This window comes from Lepisma saccharinum, chromosome 3 (genome assembly GCF_977018435.1).
Source record: "Lepisma saccharinum chromosome 3, izLepSacc3.1, whole genome shotgun sequence".
Lineage (NCBI taxonomy): Eukaryota > Metazoa > Arthropoda > Insecta > Zygentoma > Lepismatidae > Lepisma > Lepisma saccharinum.
Window position 1 is genome coordinate 27,109,111 of NC_139231.1, and position 15,737 is coordinate 27,124,847.

Here is a 15,737-nt window from a genome sequence, read left to right on the forward strand (position 1 = left end):
GACAAACACAATGATACCCCATTGTCTGACCAGTGTTCAAACCTAGGACCCCTTCTCTATCAATGTTGAAGAGATTTCCATTGCAAAAGACGAAAATTAAAAATAGTACCCGCACTAAATTTTCTGGTAACAGAAAAAAAAAATATTTCCTCTGGTTGCACAAAAATGTATTTCCTCTGGTTACACACACACAAAAAAATCTGGTTACACAAACATTTAATACAGTTCGTGTGTACTTCAAGAACGTAACGTGTAACCTATCTGATTATGACCGAGAATCTTTTGAAAGGAAAAGTAATATTTTTGGTCATATCACTACATAATAAATAGCTGACACCATGGGCGTATTTAAGGAGGGGGGGTTCAACGGTCCCAACTCATCCCCCTTCCTTTGGTCCAGTAAAATTACCTGTTCTATCAGCTTGTGCATAAAAATTTCTTCGCACTTATTTTATTCTCCTAAATTAGAGACGTATAGGACGGGATACGAATGGGAAGGAAATTATGTAATCCCACACACCAGATGGGTATGCAGACCAAATGTCTGCAATTTGCTGATAATTTCGGAATTTCTGTATAAGAAACTGCATTGAGACTGTCAAATCAGTTATATCCCCCCCCCCTCGAGTCTTCTTAAAGGAATTTGATTTTTAAATAGGCAGTGCAAGAAAATCAGGGAAACACCGTAACATTCTCAAGTTATCTGACACAATATGGACAGAAAAATATCAACACTAAGTAGCGTGACTTGTGGAATTGTATTCACTAATTGTAGTACGTTTACAGACTTTACAATTTACTAGCAGAAGAGAAATATTTCAGCAAGCTCTACAGTTTCTTCACTGTGTAACCTGTGGGAACTTTGAAATATCCCCACTTGTTCTAACCAAATTGTTATCATGCAGTGCAAGATTATGTTGCGCACGTCAAAAGGTGAACTGTTCAAGTACTGTGAACATGTCAGTATTATAATAGAGATATTTAAAAGAAAACTAAGAAAGAGTTCTGAGAACTTAATGAAATTTATTCCAAAGCAGAGAAACTACTTAGAGACTATGGTGAAGAAACGAAGAGACCTAGAACACCCAGCCGTCAAATCTGAGGGAATAATGCACCAGCTGAGAACACCAAAAGAATAATACAAGGCAAACTTTTGTTGTTCCTTTTTGGACCATTTTGTAGTAGATCTGAACTCACGTTTCTCTGAACACAGTCAACACATTGCAAAATTACAACAACTTATTCTAAAAATGTGAAATGGCTATCCCTCATTTATTGGAACAGTGTGTCAAAATGTTGGATGACCTGGTTGATAGATTGGATTTTGATAGCCTGATCATTGCAAGGACCATTATACGTCCCGGATTTTCCGGGACAATCCCGAAATGATATAATATGTCCTGGTGTCCCGAATAGATGATACAAGAGTCATCAAGTTACAAGAAGATGCTGAAAAGATTTTTGACTTCACGATAGCACCGCCGTCTGTTAGCAGTACTGAATTTCAGTTGCAAATCTCTTCCTTGCATAGTAAGCTGAGGTGTAAGAACTGTTCCGTCCGCAGTTCTCAAATAAAGTTTCGGCATTGTGAAAAAGCAGGTTAGTTCATTATGGCACCGAAAACGAATTGCGAGATTAAAAATGTCGAAAGAATATGATAATGGATATGTACAGTTGGATCCACGAGTATTACCGTGTACATTGTCCATGACTATTTTCATTAATATTTCTCTTACATCCTATGTGTTTTTAAGCGATGGACTTTCATGTATGCTGGTGCACAAGATATCAACAGCTTGTTTTGAGTTTTCTTTTAATTCCTGAAGCTCATAATGGGTCAAATAAAGTGGACGAACATAGTGATGGACAATTTGCACGGTAATACTCATGGATCCCACTCTACGTACACACAAGTTTGTCGGGTCCAGCTTCCTCCCCCCACCCCCGCACACACACTCCCCTACAAGCTTCTGGTCAGCAGTATCCCGGATTTTCACTTATGAAATATAGTAACCCTAATCATACTAAAAGTTGAACCCCCGCCCCCTTACGTGAACTATATTTACGCCCATGGCTGACACAGAGGGGGAAAAAAAGCTGACCCATGTAACTATCATTGGGCTTTAATTAATGTGAGTTTTCTTCGTGTGTTTTTGTTATAAGTCTACTTTACGCACAGAACATCGGGACTGTACCTACACTTTAAAGTGGAATCCGAACCAACATGTGCCTCCACCGAGTATCGAACCCGAGACCCCTTACAAAGGGCGACGACGCTACCACTGCGCCATCGGGAAGGCTCAAGAGTGCCTCATTAAAAACTCGCCCCTTACACTCTGCCAATTTTTCTAAGTCCATTTTACACTCAGATAATCGGAGCAGATTAGGACCCGAACCAATGTGTAATGTGCCTACACCGGGTATCGACTCCGATTCCCTTTGATTTCAAGGCGACGTCGTTACCACTACGCTGTTGGGAAGGTCTGAGTTCGATATTGATCTTAAAGCAACAAATTGTTTCAAGTCCACTTTATGCTCAGGTGGGTTAATCGGGACTGAACCTAGACTTTATATTGGGGCCAGAATCACTTCGTAACATGCCTAAAACGGCTATCGAACCCGGGAACGCTCGGTTGCAAGGCGACGGCGTTTACACTACGTCATCCGGAAGGCTCTCGACCTTCAAGCAAACAAGTTGCTAAGTAAAGAGAGGTTTCAGGTAAACAACAAATGTGAGTGAGTCAGATTGGCGTCATTCAACTTCCTGCCTTGTGAATCAAAGCATAAACACCGAGAAGGAACAATTTGTGACGGAGTGACGCACTAAGGGAAATGCCCTTCACCGCGAAAAAAATAATTAAAAAATGATAAAATGATTATTTTGTGCAAGCAAAATTGGAATGTTAGGTACTGTACACCCAACGGCGAAAGAAATAGTAGGCAAATTGTCCATCACATTTTCATTCAGTCAGTTTTCCACGATGTGATGATCATGAATTGAAGTAAAAACGCCAATAGGTAGAGGACAACATCTGCTAGGTATCAACAAAAAATCATTCCTTAAAAGAAAACAGGGTGTGGAATAAAGAGTAATGGAAATAGTGATGGACTATTTGCCTACTATTACCTTTGCCATTGACTGTACCATTCCTCCTTGGTTGGATGATTGATTAATTTGGTTGATTTTACTTCGCTTTTCAGCCACTTTTGGCTAATCGCGAAGATTAGTATGAATGATAATATGATAAAATTGATGAAGGGACACTCACAAATAACACCCATACCCAGCCTGGGATTTGAATCCGGAATCTCTGTCGTCGAAGCAATCTGTTATAACCATTCCACCACGGAGCCTTCTTGGTTAAATCTCTACAGCTAAAAGTAGTCGTTGCTCCCCGACCTTTAGCTAATTTTGCATCCGCACTATGCTAAACCTTATGTATAAAGAGAAAGTAAACCGTCGTTGCCCCCCACCCCCGATTTGGAACCCAATCGCCGCCACTGCTAAAAGCAAACCTGTATTCGGTACCACAAAATACATACTTGTGTGTATAGTGGCTGTAGGAATGTAAGAATGCAGTCACATATTGGTAGGGATGCGAAGTTTTCGTTTTAACTAACACCGAAAAGTTTAGGGAAGCACAATAAAGTGTTTGAAAAGAAATTGGGCAAAGGAGGCAAATTGTCGGTGTTTCGGAATCAGGAATTTATGCCATTTTTTTTTTCAGAATAACACCGAATTTTGTACTTTAACACGAAAAACGCAGCGACATATGCAATATAAACTGGGGATATAGGCCAATCAACAAAGGATGATTTTGGAGTCCAATAAGGAAAAAAAGCAGGGAAAGCTGGAACAAACTTTATTATCTTCCTAAAAGGGTTCTTAATGATATATTAATTTTGCACCCCTGTACTACCCAGGATTTGGTCGTCATCTTTGTAAAATGGCGCCCAAAATCAGTTTTTTTGCAAATATCTCGATTGGAAAGCACTTTATAGCAAAAGAGGTTATGACAGAAAATCATCTAAATGATATTCTCTACAAAAAAGGTTCTGTGCATTTTTCTTCTAGGAATCACCGTCAGGACGTTAGGGGAGCGAGAAATTTTACTTCTTTTTTTCCGCTCGATTTTGCAAGAGTGAAAGACAAGGAAAATTTTTGGAAGGTAACTTGAGGGCTTATTTCTTATTAAAATACCTATTCCAAATGTATGAGCCGCGGTAGCTTAGTCCTGTCGACATCTGTAGCGGAGTGGTTAGCACAGATCGCTGAAATGCCAGGGATCTCGGGTTCGAATCCCGGCTGGACGTTTGTGCATGTCCGTAATGAGAAAAACCGAGAATATTAGTAAAAAGTTATATGTGTAAAAGTTGAGAAAATGGTGAATGACGGGAAACACTATTGCGTAGGGGTATTTTTAAATAAAGAAAAAAGTCGTTTGGGCATCTGACTATCATGCGGGAGACCCGGTTTCGTTCTCGGCGGGGGAGAACGGAAATTTTTCCACCTGTTCAAGCAGTTCCGGCGCCCATCCAGCGTCGTATAAAGTGGGTACCTGGAGGATACTCTGGGGGTGTTAAGGCGGCCAGGAGCATGGTGCTGATCACATGACCCTCAACTTCGCCCGTGCTCGATAAAGTGTGGAGCCCTAACTCCACACCCCTTATACGTCTTTATGGCGTGGTGCAAAGCACAAGGGAGCACTTTATCTTTTTTTTTTTACTTTTTTTTTATTCGAAATGTTCTAACAACTTTTCTTGAAAATGTGATTTCAAGTGGTAATATATGTATGTTAATTAAACAATAATTCTGCAATATTTAAATTTCTGCTACTGTTAGAAACCAAACCATCCCTTGCCTTCTACCAGCAAGAATTATTGTAAATACATACATATGAACAAGATCATCACAGTTATCCTGAGCTTTCAGATCGAAGCGAAAGCTACAGGCCACAATCTACACAAGGATTTCAAACCGAAGTGATGACACGCACCCCCTTTAGTCTAAAGGGAAACATTCACCTTGTATGCGCGAATATCAAAATTCTAAGATGCATGCTATTGAGAACATGGTCGAGTTGGAGCGACACGTGCAGCTTGTCGTGTAGTTTCAAATCGAAAAGTTGCATTTATTTCGTAAGATTAGCTTCCAAGAGACCAGTGCTGCTTCCGTCTGAAAGCTCCCTTCCTGTCCTACATTCTGTCCCGGAAATCCCCCCGCAGAGAGCGAATGAATACAGGTCTCTTGTGCAGGTAGTAACTTGAGAATACTCGACCAATGGACGCGTGAGACGGAACAGAATTGCGCGGTCTTGCTCCAGAGATTCCCTGGACAGAGTATAGAGCAGTGTCAGGTTTTGAACAAGTTAATCTTTGCAATGCTTACATATCACTGAACACTTTAGCCCAATTTTCCTACAGCTACAAGGCCCCTTGTGGAGACTTGAAGGCGTTTACAGGCTATAATGCGAAGAAGCTGTGGCGGTGCTACTTCTTTGCCTGTTAACACTTTCTGTGATACTTTCAGAGAGTGATACAAAGAGGATCAATAAAGAGAAGAATTTTTTGTTTTCCACATCCCTAACTCATCAGCTACAACGGGTACGGAACAAGTTTGTACTCTGAATAGGTCTTGTGATTTTTGAGTAAAATATTATTTTAAATACCAACTCTGGATGAACTGGATACAATGCATCTTTGATTTTCACTTCAGAAGTGACTGATCCAGTGATTATCTCACTTATTTCGTTCAAACTTGTTATTTGCCAAATAGGCTACTCAACATTGAAGAGATTCCAACATCATGAGCAGCGGAAGGATTAGTTTTCTTGTTCCCTGTAATTGTTGACTTTATAGCATCAAAATCAGGGTATAGTGGGTGAGATGAGAATCACTGGCAAAAGAACTGAAAGCCTTTGCTTATCCCTTGATTAGGCATGCCAAAAATCCACTTAGCATTGAGTCAGTCACTTCTATGCCATCCACCACAACTCTTCATGGAGCGTACCAATCGTCATATCTGACCAGATCAGAGATCAAAACTTTTCTGATCGTGTTATTGCGATTTAAATTGCTGTTTTAAGTCTACTATATGCACGAATAGGCTAATCGAGATTAGACCTACAGTTTAAAATGGACTCCAAACCACTGTGTGATGTGCCTCCACCTGGTATCGAACCCGTGACTTTTTGATTAGATTGGGGTTTTATTCTTAAATAACCCTATTGGATAAAGTCAACATGTTCCAACAATGATAAAAGCAATTGAACCATAAATGACATTCTTAAAGAAAAAACAAATGTAATAAGTCCAGGTTTATGCAAAACATCACGTAAAAGATGCTGCAGTTTCCGCGCTTGCAAAACAGGACGGGAATATAACGTAAAATTTCTCGCTCATCTAGCACCCAAACAAAGCATCTTAGAAGAAAAATGCACAGAACCTTTCCTGTAGAAAATTTTATGTAGATTATTTTTCAAAATGCTTTCCAAGCGAGATAATTGCAAAAAACTGATTTTGGGCGCCATTTAATAAAGATGGCGACCAAATCCGGGGTGGTACAGGGGTGCAAAATTAATATGTCGTTAAGAATCCTCTTAGAAAGATAATAAAATTTCTTCCAGCTTTCCCCGATTCTTTTCCTTATTGGATCCCCTTATTGACTGGTCTAATAACAAAGAGCTGTGAAACGCCGTGAGTTCTGTTATTTCTACAGACTAGATGGTGAAAGTTCTGTTCAAAAGAGATTGTCATTTATTGCAGTTTGGTGGTTTAGTATTATTAGTATAGCTATTTAGTGGCCGATGAGATAAAATAGTTTGCCAAATGCAAGAAATATGGTCATTTCTCACAAAGGTAAGCCTCATTTTTGTCATTAAGACTAAACTTTATCTCAATTTTACAGAACTAAAACAATGTGAAAATCTTATGCATAGAAGGAACAGTAAAAACGCATGTAAAAATAGCACCGAATTTTGACAACCGCGAAAAAATAACACCGAATTGCAATAATAAATAACATGAAATAACACTAAAATCTTATGGGTGAAATCCCCCAAAAAGTTTTTTTTTTCTGTCTATGGTCATGCTACACGGGGGGGAAAAAGTACAATAAGCGGCAATAAAAATGGGACACCTAGATCCTGAAATGCCTAGATCCTGAAATGCTCGTTTCTCTGCAAGGCGTTATGTGTGTTGCCTAACTTTACGGCGATATGTGGATATTAATAACAAATTTTTGATGGAAACTTCTACCATCGCCGTAGAGTCAGGCAACACACATAACGCCTTGCAGAGAAACGAGCATCATTTCAGGATCTAGGCATTTCAGGATCTAGGTGTCCCATTCTTATTGCCGCTGACTGTACGTTATGAATCGCATGAGCTTGTTATATTTAGATTCTTTCGTTCCCAATTAGGCAGGCGTAACCTCCACAGTGCACAGGCACAGATCAATGCAAGATCCGGCCTCGGTGGCCAGCCTACCCTAACCTTGCCCGCGAGGACGGGGCATGGCGATCGATGACATGTACCCAGTGCATGGGCGGGACACGTTACACAAGGACGGCGACTGTTAAGTCATACTCAGACTTTCACCGCAACAATTCCACCGTGGAATTCATTGTGGTGTGCAATTAGTCCTTTTGTAGGCATCAGGCTTTTGTTAATTCTCAAGACATTGTCTGGAAGGGGCAGCAAATTCAGTATTGTCGTACTGGTCACGCGAATTTGGAATCTTGTAGTGTTTTTATTTTCCGAAAGAGGTTATTGGCCTCATGTTGACACCCTTTTTAACTATACAGTAAAACCTCGTTAATCCGGACTAATGAGGGGGGATAAGTTGACCGGTTTAAAGAAAGTCCAGATTATCTGAAATAACCTAAAAGAACAGTAGAAAGTGCATTAAAACTGCGTTTATAGCAACAGAACACGTTTATTATGCTGTGTTTAAAGAGCATACGCCTAAATTCACCATACAGTACAGTAAAATGTAAAGCAATACAATGCAGTACGTACACACACGATACCCATAATATGATAATTTGCCCGACGCACCTAAACCTTGCATTCTGCTTTTTTATTTTCCTTTTGCCTGTCCGGATTAAGCGAAGTCCGGCTTATCGGGGTCCGTATTAACGAGGTTTTACTGTATTTGTATTTCTGTTTTGGTTATTTTACATCTCTTTTCTATTCCTTGAGTTAATTGCTACGATGAGGACGAAATGGGTGATGGAAAAAATACAATGATTCATACATGCTTGACCAGGACTTGAACCTGAGGCCCCTGGACTGGTAGCACGTTACACTGACCGCTCCGCCACGGAAGCCCTCCGTACTGGAATATAAATTTGGAGTAATCTTCTTTCTGAAGTCATGCTATGTCCTTAACTCGCAATCAGAATTAAGGTACGCATGGCGCAAGAAGGTTTCCACTTCCTTACCTTCCAAACGAGTTCCGAATGAGCTCATTAGCTTTATTCCTTTAAGGAATTGTATGAATTTCTTTCAATTTCTTACATAAAAATTACTACAATTTTAAAATGTGTTGGTATCAACATGGCAGTCTTTCAGGAAATTCACTAATACTCTGCTTCTATGTCAATACATTAAATATTCATCACTGCATCTTCGGACTATAAATGTGACGCACCTAATTGAACGATAACTCATATCGTTTTTTAGTGCATACTACATGAAATATCACGTGAATGTGCAACAATGTTTTAAACAATTCTGAAATCTTTCCCACACAAAACACTTTCACGCAGTTCATCTTTGGCTGAATTTCTTGCCGGCTGACGAGGTTCTGGCGCCTGTGTCCACAGCCAGAATGTTGCGTGTGTTGTGTCTGGTCCATGAGTATTTGAGATTGTTCGTTAATCCATCTCATCTTATGACCATTCATCCCCATCGTCGTGATTCGCCAAAATGGAAGAAAATCATAAAATCATATAATTATAGGCCGTATAAATTATATTGCATGAGATAAAATAAATAACGTAACTCATTCATAGACAAGTGATGAAACCAAATAATGAAGTTTTTTGTGTGTGTGAAATACAGCGTAAATTATATCAAAGTATTTCATTTCGCAGTTTGCAAGAGTACTTTCTTATTGCTTTTATCCACCCCGACATAGATCTTGCGCAGACAAAATTTTTGATAATTAAGGTCAGCTTTATGATCAGATACCGGTAGGACTTGAACTTTAAAGAGGGATCCGGACCACTGTCAGTATGAATTCGAGCAGGGGATCATTTGACTACAAAGGGCGGTAGTGTTAACGTAATCAAGGAGTCCAAGGTTCGATACCCGGTGAAGACACATATTGGTTCAGGTCGCACTCTGAATCGTAGATCCAGTCCCGATTAGCCTATCTGTGCATACAGCGAACTTAAGGAGAAAAATTTTAAATGAAGCTTCAGTACAATGCCACATTGTATGTTGATATGCTATCGAGGAGACCATTCTTGCGTGGTAAGGAACACGCCAATTCTTTGTGCAGTGTAGGTTGCCTAATTGGAAGGCTGATGCAAAATTCACGTTGACAATTTATCACTTCTGCTCAAAATTGTACCGAAAACATCTTCAAATTTTGAACCTAGTCCATTTCGGGTGCTATAATTCGGCCAGGGTTGTAGAGGGACTCAAGCTTGTGACAGGCACCAAGCACCATCTTCCTGCGACGGATAGTTTAGGAGAGAGAACCCTCCAAAATTATCCACACCCACTTCGCTTCATAGGCGTGCGCAGGCGCTCTCATTAAGGGGGAAAACCTGTTGACAGTGCAGTCGGAGAAAGATTAACCTCATACCATCTCACTGTTTTATTGTATTGATGGGTACTTAACAGGGGCGTATATATTGTGTTTCCGGACCCAACGAAAATCACTCTATTAGAAGAATTCCAACTTCCGTAACACAAAGGTTCTCGATTCCCCTCCCTCTTTATTTTCCTTCTCTGTGGTTCAGACTAATTTGCATATAAACATGATTTCGTACAGCAGATCCAAAACAACTACACCTAACGTTCTATTGAATTTGTTCGTTTGTTTATTTCAACAACTCGCCCTTTCATCCTCATCGTCGCGATTAACGTTGATCGATGGAAAAGCGACGTAAATATACAAATGTACACTAATAGGAATGGAATTATCCATATCCATGATCATTCATTCTGTTTTCCGTATTGTGAGAGTGATGAATTGAAACAACATAGATTTCAGAATTATAAAGAACTAAAACAGCGATTAACACGTTACGTTATCTTGCTGCCGAGTCAGGAGCTAATTTCCGCTGTTAATAAACCATTCAAAAGCACACTCAAATTCGCATAAACTATATATTTGGTAAACACGCCAGGTTATTGCAATTAATAATAATAAACAGTTTTATAAGCAAATTTGTTTTTCAGAAGAGGGTGTAAGTTGGAGGAATTCAGTGCTTTTTTCAATAAGTTCATGGCAATGATAATTTACTCATGACTGTACCAAGAACGGACAATGCTAGAACAGTAGCATCGACAGATAATGGGAGGTTCAAGGTTGGACGAATTATTTTCAGGTGGCATCAGCCTCGGTGGTTTCTGTGTTTAGCGTTTCGATTTATTCCTTTTTAATCTTTCTACCTCTCTCTTTTTCCCTTTTTCTCTCTTACTTTGTTTATTTTAATCTTCCGTTTCTCTCTCTCTCTATCTCTTTCTCCTATTCGTCTAGCTTTCTTTTTATTTATTTCTTACATGTGTGTGCGTAGGCAATTTCGGTGGGCATGAGGATGCGTTAAAGGCTATTTCACTGTGGGCCCTGGTGGCGACGGAAGCTCAACGCTGTGATTAATGTGAACTCATCACACCCAAGGGAAGAAAAATGAGACTGATGAAAGCTCAGGATGCGTTTTTTATCTTCCGGTCCTCTACCATGTAACCTTGTCCCACATAAGAACAGTTTAGCCCATCCGAAGTATCCCTACCGCGACTGAAGTTGGATGCAAAAGCTCAATGAATCAGTGTTTCCACATACATAGATCACAATTTTCCTTTCTCGTGTGGGAATTTTCATATATATCTTAGAAAAATTTAGATCACTATGACAAAACTTCATAAACTATGACCCATAGGAAACAAATCCACAAAAATATTAGAATTGATTAACTAACTAACTCTCTAGCCTTCCTAAACCCGAAGGTTCATGGCTGCAGCAACACAGGCCTTCCATCTGTCCCTATCTTGAGCAAGATCTATATACTCTATTCCATCTCTCCCGATTTCCTTTAGGTCCATCTCAACGTTATCCCTCCATCTTCGTCTTGGCCTTCCTACTGGTCTCTTACCATCAGGTTTCCCAACAAGAATCCTGCAAACTCTTCTTTCCTCTCCCATTCGTGCCACATGGCCTGCCCACACAAGTCTTCTTGATTTAATCATTCTAATAATATCTGGACATGAATACAAATTATTTACTTCTAAATTATGTAACCTTCTCCACTCACCTGTCTCCTCATCCCTTTTAGGTCCAAATATTTTCCTAAGGATCTTATTTTCAAATACTCTCAATTTATGTTCCTCTTTCAATGTAAGGAACCAAGTTTCACACCCATATAATACTACAGGCAAAATTACTGTATTGTATATTTTAACTTTTAGTTTCTTAGATATTAAACGAGAAGACAAAAGTTTATGAAGAGAGAAGTAACATTCATTCTAGCTTTCTTTTTCTTTCTTTCTTACGTGTGTGTGCGTAGGCTATTTCGGTGGGCATGATGATGCGTTAAGGCTATATCACTGTGGCTTAGAATTGATTAAATGAGTAAAAATATGAAGTGGTAATAACAGAAAATCAAGATTAATGATATCAAACTGTAAACTTTGCGAAAAAAATATGCGAAACATGAAAAATTGTCATGCCAACACTTAATACTTACGTCTATATAAGTTGTGTTATTGTAAAATAACAACCTTTAATAAAAATATTCAAGGTTAAACAATATGAATTCCAAACTAAATTTAAATTTTTATTTACGTTTTTTTTTGGGGGGGGGGGTAGAACACATTACAAGATGAATGAAAGGAGATATGCATTTAATTTCCTTGCAAAGTTGATAATTTTTCAGGATTTTTTTATCCGCTCACGTAAAATTTTACCAGAATTTCCCAGCACAGCGGGAAAATTTCTCTTCGTGTGGCAACATTGTCGTTAACTTTGGCACGCGAGATGTGTGGTGTAGCGAAGTACTCACCGAGGAAGATGACCTCAATAGGTGGCGCTGAGGTTTTCATCTGTGCTCTGCTCTTATTGGACGACGATTCATCTCACGTGGACGAGGTTGAACCACTGGCGGCAAGGTTACACTGTAAAGAGCAAGGAAAACAGGTGAATATTATTATTTTTTCAGCTGCTGAGAGACACGTCTTATTTCATAAGCTGGTATAGAATACTCGGAGCGCAAGCATCGTTACCATTGATTAAGGTGGAAACTTTATAATACCCCAATATTTTTACATATGAATAGTACGAGGGTTATCCAGAAAGTTTGGACATAATGCCGCTGTGGTGCAGTCTCAGAGTTTCTTGATTCTTCTTCTAGGTTAATAAGGGGACAAGTCTCCCTGTCTTCCCGTTAACGAGGCCCGTGCCCAGACGTCGTTACTTCTCATTCCCTAAAGTAACTGGGTTGAGTACAATAATCACTACAATACAAATGACAACAACTTAAATGCATTTTTTTCTCAAAGTAGATTACTCATAATAGTAATAATAATAATCGATCTTAATAATTTTTTATTTGAGCCCCGAAAAATATACTTAAGATATAGGATTTTTGACACCCTCCCGAAAAAAAATTCTGAAATTGACTTCTGAAGAACTGCATACCAGGTGAAAATGTCAAATGTAATATGATTTTAGTTTATTTCGCGTCTCTTTTCTGCTACTTTTGGCGAATAGCGACGATAGGGATGAATGATAATAATAGATGAAATGGATGAAGAGACAAACATATACGGACGACATCCACACGAGCACCACAAAGGATTATCCTGACTGAATTCAGGCGCCAGCCTTTTGCAGCCTTCAAAAATTCAACCCGAGGTGCACTACATGGAGGAGAGTTTGACAATTCAGTACATTATTGATTGATTGATTTGTTGATTTAAGTCCACTTTATGCACAGGAAAGTTAATCGGGATTGGACCTACAGTTTGTAAAATGGGATCCGAAACACTCTGCCATGTGCCTCCACCGGGTATCGAACCGGGGATCCCTTAATTACAAGGCGACGACGTTACCACCACACCATAGAGGAGGCCCTAATTCAGTGCATTAGGTGCATTACATCCCTCAGATTGTGAAAGCAGAAATTGCCAGAAAGCTTTGAAATCTACCTACACCCGATCTCTGGAGCCCTAAATTTTCTTCAATTCGAACACTGTCCTTCCATTCATATGTCTGGCCTCAAGGTGCCTTTACACTTTTTTAGCACTTTATGAACACCTAAATAGTATTTCTATTCCGTAGCATGAGCCATTATTAACACCAAAGCCAAAATGAGTAGCTAACGAGTTGTACAGTTTCTCCTCTGTTTGCAGTTGAGTGCAAACTTGAGAACTACAACGAAGAAACAAGTTTCTCTTCTCTCATTGTTTGTATGACATCAGCGTTACTTTATATACAGAGAAAGACATGTTATTACGTCACCGAGGGAGCTTCTGACGTCCTAAATACAAGAGGCTGGAGTCGCATGGTCTGTTAGCAAGAACAATTCCGTTCCGTGGGAAAGTAACTGTAAAACCATATGCCTTTCACACACGTGACTTTTTTCGCAGCGTAGGCCATGTCAGGACGAAATGGATTTTACTATGGATGCAGCGATGCACACGTGCAAAATTTCAGTGGCCTACCGTACTTCAATTTGGTGATCTCTGCTCAAAAATCTATAGTCTATATAAATCTACGTACTCCTTGCTCATTGCACCATGCCATGAAGGGGATGTGTAGGGCTCCACAAATTCGCATTCTCGGCCATTACAGAGGTGATGTGATCAGCACCATGCTCCGACTATCTTTACACCACAGTGTTCCCTCCCCCCAGGTAACAATTAATTAGAGACTGGGTAAACCCCAGAACCGGTTTCTGAAGGAACAATGTCGGGAAAATCCCACCACAGATCATGAATCGAACACGGGTCAGTCAGGCGGCTATTCTGGACCACCATGGCTCCCTTTATGTTATAATACGCGTATTTTAAATTACACGTAAAAAACAGTTTTCAAATATTCCAATATAATTGTGCTTTCCAAAACCAAATAAAAAAGTAAGTTATAATCGAATTTGACCTGTGTAATCTAAATACGCTTTTAAAATATCAATAATATACGTTTAAAATAGATAAAAGACCACGGTTTCCTAATTTCATTCACTGGATTTTGGAGAATTATTATTATTGAGGAATGGGTTCTGTAACTAATTGTAACTTGGATGAATAAAGGCATGAGGAGCCTTCCCTTATTTAACAGAAGAATGTAGACATAAACCAACAGAATAATGTAGACATATACCTACAGTAAAAAGGGAAAAAACGAGACCAGCAGAAATCAAGTGTTCACATTTATTGACCTTCATAAAAGCTGTGTTCAATTCTCAAAGCAGAAAATATTCGAAGTGTAATATTTTATGTATTAGACTATAATAACTATCAATAGTGATTTTTCGAAAAGATTTTTTCGTGCGCGTGCATTTTGTTCTATTCCAAGGTGAAATGTATGCAGGTGGACCCCGTCGGACATTTGTTTTCTTGTTGTTCGGGAATCGTTCTATTTCCTTATGACGTAATGTGGTGCTAATGGCGTACGGGAAAATCTCACAGATTTGCACAAACAACGATTCTGGAGTGCCTTTTTCTTACAATTAAGTATTTCTTAGGCATGTGTAGGAAATGAATTCTATAAAACTGTTTAATTACTATTTTTCTTTGGAAAGTCTCCACGAAGTGACGTCATTACTAGTTAAATAACCGGACGAGTCCCCAACTGAATAAATTCCATCTCGATCACGTTCTTTGCTCTATCGTTTATGTGCTATACTCAAGATTATTTATAATACAGTTAGCTCATATCCCGTAGAGCGATTTCATTTGTCAAACTGAATACGTCATCAATATCTCAATCATACTGTGATATCATCGCGATACGGAAGAAATGCCATTATGTAATATATGAAACGTGGTTTTCCAGATATAAGATTAAGTCATGAGTATGATAAATATTTTGTTTCTTCAGTTATAGATAATTGTATTCTCTTACTTATTTTACTATTTCTATTACGCGTCGATGAGTATGAATATTGAACTGGATGTTGAGACAAACACAATTATATTTTAATGCCTGCGGCCTCTGGCTTCGTGGCCACTTACGCAGATCATTGTAGAAATTGTAGCAAAAGGGCGCATTATTATGATAACAGAATAAAAATGATTGTAGTATTTCATGAGAACAATAGAAGGGAAAAATGAACTTCAAAAATTGATCAGAATTTGATGTCATATTCCACCAATTAATTAAAAGGAAAATGCTCCCATGAGAAAGTGTTCCATTTATATATATATATATATATATATATATATATATATATATATATATATATAATAAGAAGAATAAAAAGATACGTGAGCGGTTACACAATGAAAAACAACATGACAAAAATGTCCCCCTACTTTCAAATATTTTCATGATTGGGGTGGGA

General features: G+C 38.9%; 1 protein-coding gene across 1 annotated transcript in view; it reads right to left on the bottom strand.

Annotated features, from left to right (window-relative positions):
• LOC145985495 (uncharacterized) overlaps positions 1–15,737 on the bottom strand; it is a 221,667-nt gene that overhangs the window by 106,921 nt on the left and 99,009 nt on the right. The window contains exon 3 of the mRNA XM_083119566.1: positions 12,237–12,348. Within this exon, the coding sequence (XP_082975692.1) occupies positions 12,237–12,276 (40 nt within the window). The 5' untranslated portion in view covers positions 12,277–12,348. The remainder of the gene's footprint in view (positions 1–12,236; positions 12,349–15,737) is intronic.